At 40.7% G+C, this 13,545-nt stretch overlaps 1 protein-coding gene across 15 annotated transcripts in view; it reads right to left on the minus strand.

The window, feature by feature from the left end:
* Positions 1-13,068, minus strand: part of LOC113576609 (ryanodine receptor 1-like) — a 64,142-nt gene extending 51,074 nt beyond the window's left edge. For 12 of the 15 annotated variants that reach the window (XM_081715562.1, XM_081715560.1, XM_081715556.1 and 9 more), the window contains exons 1-4: positions 12,725-13,068; positions 3,031-3,150; positions 2,540-2,641; positions 1,709-1,729 (exon numbers count right to left, since the gene is read on the minus strand). In XM_081715562.1, the coding sequence (XP_081571688.1) occupies positions 1,709-1,729; positions 2,540-2,641; positions 3,031-3,150; positions 12,725-12,772 (291 nt within the window). In that variant the 5' untranslated portion in view covers positions 12,773-13,068. The remainder of the gene's footprint in view (positions 1-1,708; positions 1,730-2,539; positions 2,642-3,030; positions 3,151-12,724) is intronic. The other 3 variants (XM_081715563.1, XM_035525299.2, XM_027008811.3) reach the window with 1 other exon arrangement.
* Positions 13,069-13,545: the final 477 nt, after the last annotated feature.

Below are 13,545 nucleotides of genomic sequence, written 5' to 3' on the forward strand. Positions count from 1 at the left end.
TACTCCTGTGTGTGTATGTGTGTATTTGTGGGTGTATGTGAGTGTATTTGAGTGAAATGTGGCACCAGCCACCCTTTAAAAAGTCTTCATCCTTTGAGACATAATAAGAGAAGAATTTAAAACAAAAGCAGAACATTATGGGAGAGAAAAGGAAGAGAAACCACACCAAAGATGACTGGGCATCTCCACCTCCTGTCACACTTGAAGGAAGTGAGTCTCAGTACCACAGGACAAGCACACATGAGTACATAACTAACAGGTAAACAAACGGGTCAAAGTTCACACCAAACTGGGAGGGATCACAAAAGGCTGCCACAAGGACACCAGTCACACCCTGCGGTCAGCTTACCTTTTCTCAACATCCAGTAAGGTTTAGAAATGAGAAGACACAATTATTGTTGTTATTAGTAATTACCACCACCACCATTACCACTGTAATCATTATCATATTCATCATCACTGTCAGTAGCATGACTCGTGTGAGGAAGAGAAATGGACAATGCAGGTCTCTGAGGTTAAGCACACCTTAATCCACCAGGACAGCGGTGGTCAACTGGTCTGGGTCAGTGTGTTACGCCACCATGTGTCTGTCTGTCCACATTAGCAGCTGGAGCGCGGGTGTGGGAGGGGGTCCTAACTCCTGCCACCTGAGGTGTCACATTCCCTCCCCTTTGACATCCCGTTTTCCTGATGCCACTTTTCGCTGGGCTACATGCCATGGCATTCTCATTCCTGGCCTTCCAACGGCAGAGGGGAAAAGCCCCTTGTCTGCAGAATCAGGTGAAGCCTTGCTCCCTGGAAGCCCCTCATGCTCTTGTTTAATAACCAGCTACTACTACAGGCTAAATGAAATATGTCCTCAACTACCGATTAGAGAGGGGCATTTCTGCACTGTTTACTGGACGACATAAAACTACAGGAGAATCACAGAATGGGATGAGTGAGAGAAAAAGAGGTGAAGGAAAGGAAAATGAGAGAAAGTGCCATGCTGGGATTGGTCTTAAGGAGAAAAAAAATCAGAACGCTGAGTGTGAGTGATTTAGTATTTATTAGTGATTTAAAAAAAAAAAAAAAAAGATCATATAGGGAAAAGCCATTAAAAGTGAAGAACTGAAAAAGGAAAAGGTTTTAATGAGATGGTGAAGTCCTGCATGAAATGGTAGTGTGTCACAAATCCAATGAGGATGCTGTGTTTCTTTAGATGATGAGACGTTCTTGACAGCCATCACTGAATTGCTCAAAGAAACACAGTGCTTTCTTTGAAAACTTGCAACCTTATATGTCTTATCAAAATAAAGCCCACGGAAGACTTAGATTAAGATCAAAGCAGGGGAAAGGGTTAAAAGTATTGTAGCATTAGCCAGGATCTGACTCACTGCTCTCTCATATTACAGATTTGTATTCATACTCTCACTCACTCTTTCTCTCTCTCATTACTCTAGGGCTAACTCTTGTGTGAAATGTCATTTGGGAACCAAATGACGTTCCAGCCCAGCTATGCCAATAGTAGACAAAGTGAGGAACATGTGTGACAAAGGATCAAAGCCGAGGAGGAAGTCAAGGTGGTGGACAGTAACTGCAGCACCATTTCATTTCATCCAGACGACACACTGAGTGAGAGAGACAGGAGGTAGTGGAGGAAAGGTGCTTAGATTGGGTAGGGGTAAACAGAGGAACACGTGAGTATGAGACATATGTAAAGACATACCCATTGGTCCAAATCGACTGCCTATGGTCGGCAGAGAAAAGGGATGAGGCATCAGGAAAGAGACAAAAGGTAAATGAGGTTAAGTTACCCTTACACAGCTGTCTGGAAATGCTTCCAAAGCCAAAGACAGCAATGTAACTCACATCACCTCCAGACACCCCACCACAGCTCTGAAATGACCTCGATTTAATAAAAATAAATAGCAACAAGCAAATCGTAATTCTGAGAACTAAGAGCTACTGAGAAATTAGAAAACTTAAACTAAAGAGGAGAATAAATTAGAAAAAAGAAAATATTTAATTCCAGAAAGCTACTCTGGGACTCTGAAATGCATATACAAGTGTTGCAATAAGAATGCATCTTGAAGGCTTAATTATGCTCCTATGAACCTGTCCTGATGCATCTCATGCAGACAGACACATAGATAGACACATAAAAATACACACACACACACACACACACACACACACACACACACACACTCACACGCACGCTTGAACGCACGCACGCACGCTTGAACGCACACACACGCATAAGCACACACACACACACACACGCATAAGCACACACACACGCACACAATAGTTTACCTCCCACCTAAAGCCTAAGGTGCCATCTCTTTCTCAACAGTTATATAAATTTGCAAATGAAGAGTTTTTGGTTCATATAAACCTCATTTGGTATGTCTAAGATGGGCCTGCTTTCTCGAAAGCATCTTGGCAAAATCATCCAAATAAAACCCCATCTATTTAAACTCTCTCAATACTGAACATGTATGGTTCAGCTGACATCCATGGTCTTGAGAAACCCTGTCCCAACCATGCCTCTCACCTCCATCATCTCCACGGTATTGGCCAGCATCTCCTGCAGGGCCCGCACTGAGAGTGACTGCTCCAGCACGAAGGCACAGATCGCAAGGTCAGGGGGCACATTCTGGACAATGGAAGGAAGAACAGGCATGTAAACAACAGCCAAGGAAACAGCAAATCATCACTACCAAAACATCAGCCCTACTTAGCCAGGGGCCAGTGCAACAGAATATTCTGTATGGAAAGAATCACTTTCACTGGATTAAGAATACTTTTTGACTCATTTTGTCAGGGACACCACCATCTCTTACTTTTGAAGATGTCCTTGACATTATTTGACTTTCTGTGTTTTCTTTCAGTTACTTGGTTTTAGGGGTTATGAATATTAACAATCTACTCTGAAATTAACAATTAATCTTAACTATTCTGATGTCTTCAAAATGAGCATGTTCTAAATGCTGTGTTGTAGTCTTTGTCAAGAATGCTGTGAGCACTAGGCTAGCAGATTAATACCTGGGCATTGGATGTTGTTTCCAGGAAGCACAATCTGTTCCCAAAGCCCTCACAGGACAGGCACAGTTTGATCTGCTCCTTCAGGATGGTCGCTGAACACTGGAGCACTACCGTGTCATCCTGCAGTCCCGCAACAGCATGCGAGAGGGATAGAGAAGAAGAGACAAAAAAACATTCAGAGCAGGGCAACGGGCTTTGTGATTGTTACATAGTGTGACCTACAGCATAATAAAAACACACTGATGTATACTTGTGATGTGGTTGAAGGCTTGCCTGTGCTATTTTTTAATCAAAAATAATTTATGGTTGTTGGATAATTCAAATGCCACAGTTCATTCCAACACCCACATAACTCTTATCTGGGACACCTTTGATTAGTCAGGATTTTTACAGGACACAATCAAACATTTTGTGATTGGTAAGAGAATTCATATTGCATTCTGCAGTATTAGTACTGCAAAGGCAAGTACTGCAATGACAATTAACGAGTAAGATATAGTGCAGCTGTAAATCAAATAACACATGCAAGGCCAGATGACAAAGCCGACAACTGCTTTTGACAACGGGAGTGAGTCCAATTAAAACCTCCTAAGCTGACGGTGTGTTGTTCAAACAAAACACCCCCACAGACCTATCCTTCAGTGGCAGTCCCTTCAGGAGCTGGCTGAAGTGTAAATATACCAATAAACACTCGCACCTCGAACTCTCCATCTGACACAGTGCCTTCTCAGCTGTTCCTCTGTCATTCATCAGAGAAGCATGCCATGCCTCTCTCTCACTCTCCCCCAGTCTCATTCTAGATGATCTTCAAATGGTTTCCTCCTGAACAAAATTTCTCAACAAACCTTTTTCATGTAACATATTTAAATCTAAATGTATCCTTAAAACTTTACATTTTCATCTCTCTCTCTTATCAGAGACTGATACATGTATATACTGGAGGTTTCAGCAGTCCAGTTGCTTGTGGAATGGAATGTTTATTTGGTGACGTATGCAGCACCTCAGCAAAGTTAATGTGATGTATGACATTATGAAACATGATGATTACATCATCAAACATGATGCAGACAGATGTTTCCCTCGAGCTCAGACAAAGCCTGTTGGCTCTTTAGCTGTGCCATCCCTCCCTTTAGAGTCAGCCCATGATTTATCTTTTTCCAGCCCAAATCTGTCTCCCTGTGCTATTCTGCTGTCCTGACAAACAGGAAATGGGGACAGTGTGCCCTCTGTTCTGTTCTCCAGCCTCACCCAACCACCTGTAGCACCAATTTCCAAACACACTGTACAAATTTCATAGAATATTTATAGTACTATATGTCTATACATTATTGTGGAGGTAATATATCAATAACACAGACAGTTAACTATACATTAAGTTTTTATTGATACAGACCTGAATTATAACATTTTCAAAACATGTTAACACCTTATACGTAAAACCTGATAAAACTGTCCTTCACACCACCAAAATAAATCTAAAACAGAACTAATTTTATGAAATATTGAATATGGAGAAAAAAGAAAACTAATATTGCAGGTAAACTACTGCACAGGTACATGGGCTACCTCTTGTTTCTGAGAGTAGAAATATACACCTGTGCGTGTGTGTGTGTGTGTATGTGTATGTAAGACCCTGGCCCTGATATGGAGATGGAGCGGCGGTCCAAATTTCTAAAAGCAGCCGCTACTTTGGTGACTCACACTGCTTGTTGGGTCTGAACGATCAGATGACAACGAAGTTGTGCACACAAGACCAGCAGTGATGACGGATGGAAGCTTCTCCATCTGACTATGACTCCCTCTGTCTGAACTCCGACCATGTCCGCTGCCAGCCTGGTTCTCACTGCTACTAAAACAGTTTTGTGCTTGGTTACCTGAGCATGCTAAAGACTTGTGGAAGACAACTGCATGGCTCAGAAATGGCAAAGCAACAGAAGCTTGAAATACATCTATCCAGGTCTAGCCCATAGTTTTTTTTTAATTCCACAGGCAATATATACAAAAATATAGATGATAATTATTCTGACTTTGTGCTCTCTGCGGAAAAAAAATATAATATGTATGTTTGATACAAGCTTTTATGATAGAAATTAGTTTTCTATTGCCAACACTATTCACTGAAGCAAAGCCCAAACACAAATAAACTCTGTTTTGGCCTTGAGTAATTCCAATTCCAGTGACAAATGCTGGGAATGCTGATAACATTCAGAACACAAAGAATTAACTAAAGTTGCGGGGAATTACAAATTGCTGCAATCACCAGCAGAGTTTACACATACCGGAACAAGGAAAGGCAAGGCAAAACAGTGGATAATGGACCTATATATATATATATATATATATATATATATATATATATATATATAAACCTGGTTATCACTTAGGCAGCAAACCCATGATAATCATAGTTTTGCTGACTAAAGCCAACTATCTAGTGCGTCTGAGTTGAACATGAGATCAGCTTTACTGTAGCTATGTACCAAGCTGCTGTTCTTAGGCCTCATATGCTCAGGCTTAACTCATACTAATATAGACTGCTTCAGGCCTGCAGGTGGGGGGTTTGTTAAGCCACAATGCTTTGTGGCAGTGATGTATCATAGGTGGGTCTGCAAGCATGATCAGATTAAGGTAAACAAAAGTGTGTGTGTGTGTTGTGGGGGGGTGCTACTATTAACATTTTGATGCATTGTACTAACCTATCGGACTAAAGACATGGACTCACTGAAGATGGCAGACCACTGTAGGTGTAAGATTACAGCTAAACCATATTTAGGACAGGAGTCATGGTAAGACAAGCACAGGAAGATCTGGATGTTTAGGCAACTGGGACAAGCATATAGTGCTGCCAGTGAACTGAGACATGCCTTTTTATGGCCTTATTATGAATGCAGATCTTGACCTCTACTCTTTGCCAATAATACTGTCAACCTAAGTTATGATAATGCTCATAAGGAACAATGGCTATATTCAGGCAAATATGCTCTTACTCGCAAAACTAGATTTAGATATAAATACACCAGAGGATTATGAAGCAACACTAAACTAAAATATGAATGTTCAACATTTACTGGTTTCAGTGAAGTCAGAATGCTTCTCTGAATCTGAACCTATCACCCAAGCTTACACTGAGTGCAAGAAGATCTAAATGTGAAGCAGTTTTATCTACCATCTTTTAAATGAAAAGGAAAATTGGTAATTACAAATTAAAATCAGGTGAGTTTTGAGTTTTTGACAATTTGAAAATTTTGTACTGGCAATTTAACCATAATGCAGCTACAACAGTACTACCTTTAAACTCAACCAAATTCGACCATGAGGGCACTTACAATCAGGGTCTACTGAGAGATGACATGGCTTGTCAGGGGCCTGTATGCAGTGATTACTCAGTCCTCAGGTACTTAACTCAAGAGACCAAACTGAAGTGTGGCTCAGTGTGAGTCAACAAATGTGCTGTGATTCCTGTGGGTGCCCCAACAGCAGACAGGTTCCTACCATCATGTTTAAAAGAGCACTCTGGTCCACAGTGAGAGGCAGGAGGCACCACAGGGGCCCCCATCAAAGGCCAACTGAACTCTACGCTCTGTGGAAATGAAGTGGTCATTCAACCCGATGCTTTAGGCTTGCTTTTTTTTTTTTTTTTTTTAGCACCAATCTCTTATAAACATAGGCCTAGCTATATTCCCATATCATTATCCAGAGAATAAACACAGTCCTCCACAGAATCAACACAAGCAGAAGGCAGGATAGCCGATCAACATTAATCATTAAATATTTTAAGACAAAAAGGATCAGCAATAGGAGCCAAGATAAGAATAAGGGAAGAAAGCAAGCCAGAAAACCCATAGAGCTCCAGGGGTACACGAGAGACAGTCTCTGAGTGTGTACTGAGAGATGGTCAAGGGATTCCCCTCTCAATACAGGTCTGATACAGGTCTCCTTGTGCCAAGTATCGGACTCAAGCCCACTGCACTGACAGCAGGTGGGGAGACATGGATGGAGAGATGGATGAGGTGGTTGGATGAGCTCAGAACGCAGAGGAGAGGGAGGAAAAAGAAAAGAGCGACAGTCGATACCTGGGGGTGAGATCCATGGAGGGCTGACCTTTTTAAAAACGCTTTTGTCTGGCCCGGACTAATCCGCACTGAAAAAGCACACAGCTCTTCGCATGGGAAGCTTGCTGCCACTATGTCCCTAAGTGATATTTCACTTCCTCAGTAGTTGGGCTGCCCATGGTCAAGAATCAGTGTGGTATTTGTGGGGGCAGCATTTTGACAAAATGACCACATTAAACATAAACATCTAAGATGCTAACCAATCTATGTGCAAGTAGACGTTGATGAAATTCAGAAGGAAGAAGTGATTTTGAATGAATACCAAAATGTTTAAATTACACTTCCTGGTTGACAAAACGACAAAAAGGGATCCACAAAACCTTCCGTTAAAACACACTTTAACTATAATCAACCATAGTCAGCTTTGGACATAGCTAGTACCTACGGCTAACTTGAACTTGAACCAAACACACCAAGCAACGCACATCAGGTAACCGCCAAGGCATCCGTTTGCAATGGCGTAAACGTTTATGCCCTATAAATTCACCGAATAAAAAAAAAACCAAAAAAACAACAACAAAAAAAAAACTGAATTAGAACGGAATAATGGTACAGTGTAACAGTCCTATACATAAAGTACCTAACAACTTTTCACACGTCTAGATTAAGCATTTCACTTTCACTGCAACAGTGATGCATTTTATTGGTAATGCTAAAAAAAAAACAAAAAAACAACCTACGACATAGTGAACGCTAATAATGTCATTGCTGCCAGCCAATCTTATATTGGAGCACTATATGAACCACTATTGTGAAACAAGAAAGGCAGACCTAGCTTTTCCTTACATTTAGCCTTCTATGGGGTGAACCTTTATTAAATACAAAACAGTGGTAAATTACGAGTCCCCCCCTGAAATCCCTCTGAAAGAAACACCAAGTACCATAATATAGCTACTTTAATTGACAAATGTCTCCCAAATTAGCAGCGTTTTCTCAAAGCATAGGGTTTATAAGATGATTTACACACTGGTTTACAAAGTCTACCTTTTCATTTATTTTACACTTGTAATATTTATGTTCATTAATGCTAAGTTTCAGTCAACAGTATTTTGACTTAGTATTACAAACACTTTAATAATGCCAAGGAGTAACAAACAAAACAAATTGATGCAATCACCGTAAAATTACAAATCACTGTAAAATCCATAAACATGGGATTTTAAAATGAAAAACCAAACTTATAGAGCCTTAAATGAGGTGACTGTTAGTCAGTCCCCTATACTGACATGAAAGCAGCTGTGTCTTCTGCATACCAGGCTCTAAGGAAGTGTTAACGTTTAGGAAAGACGCATGCGCTCATGCATGCGTGTAGGTGTAGAAGAAGAGAATCATCACAGGAGTAGCTGAGCGAAGGGAAACAGAAAACTGACGCTGGTGTTTATGGAGGGGACTCTCAGTCTCTTAATGACATGAAAATAGCTGTACAGCTGCCCATTTAGCCCTTCTATCGTTTTATTCAAAACACAATATTGGCTTCACAGACCACCTTTCTCCAGCTTTTGGATACCCCTTACATTTGGTCGTAATTTCAGTTTCAAACAACATCTTCATCCCCCCAACCACTTCTACCCCTCACCCCAAACTCTATTTTGAGGTGCTGCACCTGTCACCCTTGAATTCCGCAGTACTGCTGACTGGCAGATAGTCCGAAGGCATAGTGCAGCTCCAGTGGAAGCCACTCCTTTACAGGCCACGACCATTCAAGTCACACGACCCACTAACACATGTCACCGCTGCATGTCTCAGAAAATCAGAAATATTTTAATAAGCAATTTCCCAGTTTCTCTCTCTCAAAAAAAAAACAAAAACAAAACTCCCCCCCCCCCCAAAAAAAACAGCAATATATATATAATTTTTTTTTCTTCATTAATCTATAGCACAGCTGTTGATGGGGTGGATGACTGGCTTATAGGTTATTTAACTAGATGTTTTTTTCTTTCACAGTTTTAATTAGAATATTTTTCTGTGTTGTTTATCTCATAATAGTCTGGTGGTACAGTGATGAATAAACATGTCTTCTCTGGCTCTCATTAGGCACAACTAGCACTTCTCTATAAGTGCTACTTGAGCAGCCTCATCATCAGTCATAAACAGCTATAATGCAGAGTCATAGAAGCACTGATGCCTCCTGAGTCAGACAGACACTATAGAGGCTTTCTCTGCAGCACCTAACTTCTAAGGAAGTTAAACATTGATGTGCTTGATTTGTTTTTAACCAAATGTATGTGGTATTGAATCATTTTCCTAGGTTCTCCGGAGGCCATTGTCAATATGAAGGGAATTTTAAAACTCTTTTCCAGTTGAATTTGATATTGTGATATCCACCAGAAACATGTTTATAGATAGCCATCATTCTGAGTCATTTCTGAGGCAGACAGCACACGTGTAAGAACTTATTATGTAAAAAGAATAGTGTGAATGCAGCTTTGATAAAACATACATGACAGAGTATGTAGGCTATGTTCTGAAATTCTCATCGCTAACTGCCCATCAGGCACAATTACAAACAGATAATTAACTTAACCAAAGCTACTTATTAATGAGTTTTGAGATGTCTTTGAGGAGAAGATTTTTTTTGTGAGTCTTCTGGTTTCTGGCTCTCACAACTAACATTTAGTTATTGCACAGTTGACCCAACATGTGTTATTATATAGTATTACAAACTGGGGGTCGGTTTTAATTATTCTGTAACATCACCAAAATAAAGGCACAAGCCTCAATGCAAGGCAAGCCACCATGGAAGTATGCACCTATTTACTGTGTAAGATCTTGTGAGAGAACTTTGTGTGTGTGTGTGTGTGTGTGTGTGTGTGTGTGTGTGTGTGTGTGTGTGTGTGTGTGTGTGTGTGTGTGTAGATTTATCTGTAGGTATAACTAATAACTAAAGCCTAAAATCACTGTATTTAAATCATTGATCAGGGAAACATCTTGCTCCACACGCATGCGCTCTTTCATGCACACACACACACACACACACACACACACACACACACACACACACACACAAAGTTCTCTCAATGGATTCAAGCAAAGGAGAATTAGGACACAGGGTCTCTCGCTTTCCCTCCTGAGTGTCAGGCGTTTATAGTGACAAAACTATAAAAAGAAACTGCTGTTAGAGCCTAGAACCTTGCAACCCGAATACCCCCTTGAATGTGCTCCAACGCTCACACGATAATGCACTCTGAGCCTGTCTCCCCATATCTCTGCCTTTCCCCTTTCTAACTCTCCTAGAAACAAAGACATACCTGTCACATGCATCTCTCTCTCTCTCTCTCTCTCTCTCTCTCTCTCTCTCTCTCTCTCTCTCTCTCTCTCTCTCTCTCTCTCTTTCCTAAAAGAATCACTCCAGGCTTGACACAGGTAAAGTATAGAAAGGCTGCTTGACCCTGAGCTGGGACCGACTTGCTGTCACTTAACAGTGCCACAGGGCACTGTACTGTACGCACCGTCAAACTCACATAACAACAATTTAGCCTGGCCCTCAAGAAAAGAGATTGACGCTACATGTTTATCACGCCAAGTTTATTCTCCTTTCAGAGTAGCAGTGCTGATTTGAGTTCATTTTTTGCCTTTGTCATTGATATGAATTCAAATTCACAAAAAACTATTTATTAAATTAATTTCAGTATCTTTCAAATTGATCATGAAAACCACGTCACCTCAACGAGTTGTTTAGTGTTCCGCTGAAACGTATGTGTGCCATTTCTCTTTGTGCACTTGCCTTAACCATATTTACATCTGCAGTGCTAAAAGGTGCCACTCTAGCAAACCTACATACGATAAATGACACATGCCTTCATAAACTCCTACAGGTATTCTTCTTTTAAGAACATAGGGTGCAGTACATTACACTGATTATCTCAAAAGAAGCATACATTTCCATGCAAAAGTAATTTAATAAATTACATGGCCAGCAAGTTAGAATTTCTACTATTTAACATAAGATACTCAGTTGAAAGTATTCCAAATTGGCAGTTAACACATTTAGGACAGCTTTGAGGATTTGTTTTATTGTCTCGTTAAAAATATAAAAAGTTGATCTTTAGCTATAAGAATCCTTTGTAATGTTTCCAATCAGACACTGTCCATTTTGACACTTCTACAATTGTAATTTGGAGCTATTTTTATTATTGCTATTACACAGAGAGCTTTTTTCCAAAGACCTAAAGGATTGAAAACTTTCCACAGCCAGAAAGTCATCTCCAGGGAGAGTGAACTGAAACTGTTCTGAAACATTTATACTCATTCCCCTTCATCTGTCCCCATCTTTATAAAAGACATGCTAGTCTTGTCTCCATTTAATGAAGAAATCAGTTTAAATTCATTTTGTTGTCCTCTAATGCTACTACAGACCTGTTACAGGTAAATCAGTAATAAAAGGCACTCATGTTACTTATGTTGAAAGTTGGTTAATTGTTTCTTACTGCAGCTGATTCCTTGTATCAGGGTTTTTGGCATCTTTGTTATTTGTTGGCAGTGCATTCACGTTTGTTTATTAAATGGCTGATCATCTATAAAATAACATAATAAAATACTTTGCCATTGGCATTAATGGCATATTGTCACATTAAGATCCAATGACCTATTAGACCATGCTATCTGTTTTATGTTGTCTTTGGAGTTGCCCTACAAACAGATGGCCTCTCTGATGTCTTGCATATAGCTTGTTTAAATTGGTCTGTCTGGGAGTCCCTGTCTATCTTAGCCCTGTTTTGTCATAAGTCTCATGGTATTGTTTGCCTGGCCTATCCAAGCAAATCTAACCTTTTAGCCTAGACAGAGAGGTGAGGGGGCAACGGCAAAAAAGCCCCCCAAACTGAAGCCACTGAACTGCTTGCCGCATCATCTGCCCTCTAGTTGAAAGTCTCTCCTTTCCGTCCCCTAGGGTAAAAATAGATAACGATGCTAACAGATGCAGCAGTCACCGTCCATCTGCACATGCAACTACTCAAAGGGAAGAAGATTCTGGAACAAAGACTGAAAGTTGCATTGCGGTTGTCGAATTTAGGATGCTTGCGATCCAGTGAGCACATGTTTCTAATTAATAGGTTAGCAGGCTCCAAAAAATCCAGGCCAAAAGGCAATAGAGTGATCATAAAAATAGTCAACTACTCTAAATAGAGAAAAAGCAGCTGGCTCAAAAAACATCTGTCAAAAGTTGGCCTAGACGCCTAGCACTGGCATGAGTCTACTAAAGCGACAGCCATGGGTTCCTCACTTAACTAGGGCAGCATAGATGTAGAACAGGAATTCAGCATTTCTAAATATCAGGTGATGGTGGAACAGGATGCCAAATCCATTATAAGCATAAGAAACATGTGCATTGCACACTAAAAACACAGGCACAAGAAAAGACTTTGAAGTGCAAGCATGCAGAGACTTCTTTTCCAATTACTACATTACTACATGATATAGGCCTACTTAAACAGCAGTAATGAAAACCCCATTATAGCTATGCCCTCCCCCAGTCTCCTGGAGCATGTGGACACACACACGTGCACACGCACATGTGCATGCATGCGCACACACAGGCACACATACACACACAAAGTCTACCCCTCTGGGTAAATGGCACTCACCGTTCGCAGGAACTGGATCTCTTCATCCCCTCCCTCTCCTTCAGCCATCCTGCTCCCAGGGTTATCAGCAGAAGCTCCTCAGGAGAAATCACAAAATCCTTCCGTTTGCTCTTCACTGGGTTTTTTTCCCCCTACTGTCTCTTCTCTCTGTCTTTCCTCCTTCTCCACTCTCTCATACACACTCCCTCCCTCTTTCTCTCTCTGTCTCTGTCTCTCTCTCTCTCTCTCTCTCTCTCTCTCTCTCAGTGACTGTGTGTGGGTGTGTTGGAGGACAGCATGTGTCCTGTGGCTCTCACGGTGGTGTGAGAGAGAGTGACAGTCAAATCAGTACTCCTCCAGTCTCTCTCCCTCCTTCTCTCTCTCTTTCTTTCTCTATCTATCTATCTATCTATCTGAGCCTGTCCATATTTGCAAAACTGAGCCACCCCCTTCTCTGATCCTGGTCCTTCCTCAGGTCTGGCAGCCTATAAAAGGCAAGTGTGTGTATTTGTGTATGAGTATATGTTTGAGGTCTCAAGAAGTCATAAAACAAATTAAATTAATTACAGAATACCACAACATTCATACAGAACTTGTGTTTCAATTATTCAAATCAAAGAGGAGAACAGCCAAATCTCTGGGTGTATATGTTGGTTCACTGCTGCCCATGATCAAGACATCAACAATAAATGACGAAATAAAAACAATAAATGTGTCCATATGAGAGTATAGAGATACAAGCTTTAATACTGAGCAAACAGAATAACAGAACAATCCATGTACTGGCCCTAGGACATATTAATGGGCATTCTTAAACTTAAGAACATGCCACCTCTATGGTG

Source organism: Electrophorus electricus, chromosome 6 (genome assembly GCF_041902795.1).
Source record: "Electrophorus electricus isolate QZ-2024a chromosome 6, ASM4190279v1, whole genome shotgun sequence".
Taxonomy (NCBI): domain Eukaryota; kingdom Metazoa; phylum Chordata; class Actinopteri; order Gymnotiformes; family Gymnotidae; genus Electrophorus; species Electrophorus electricus.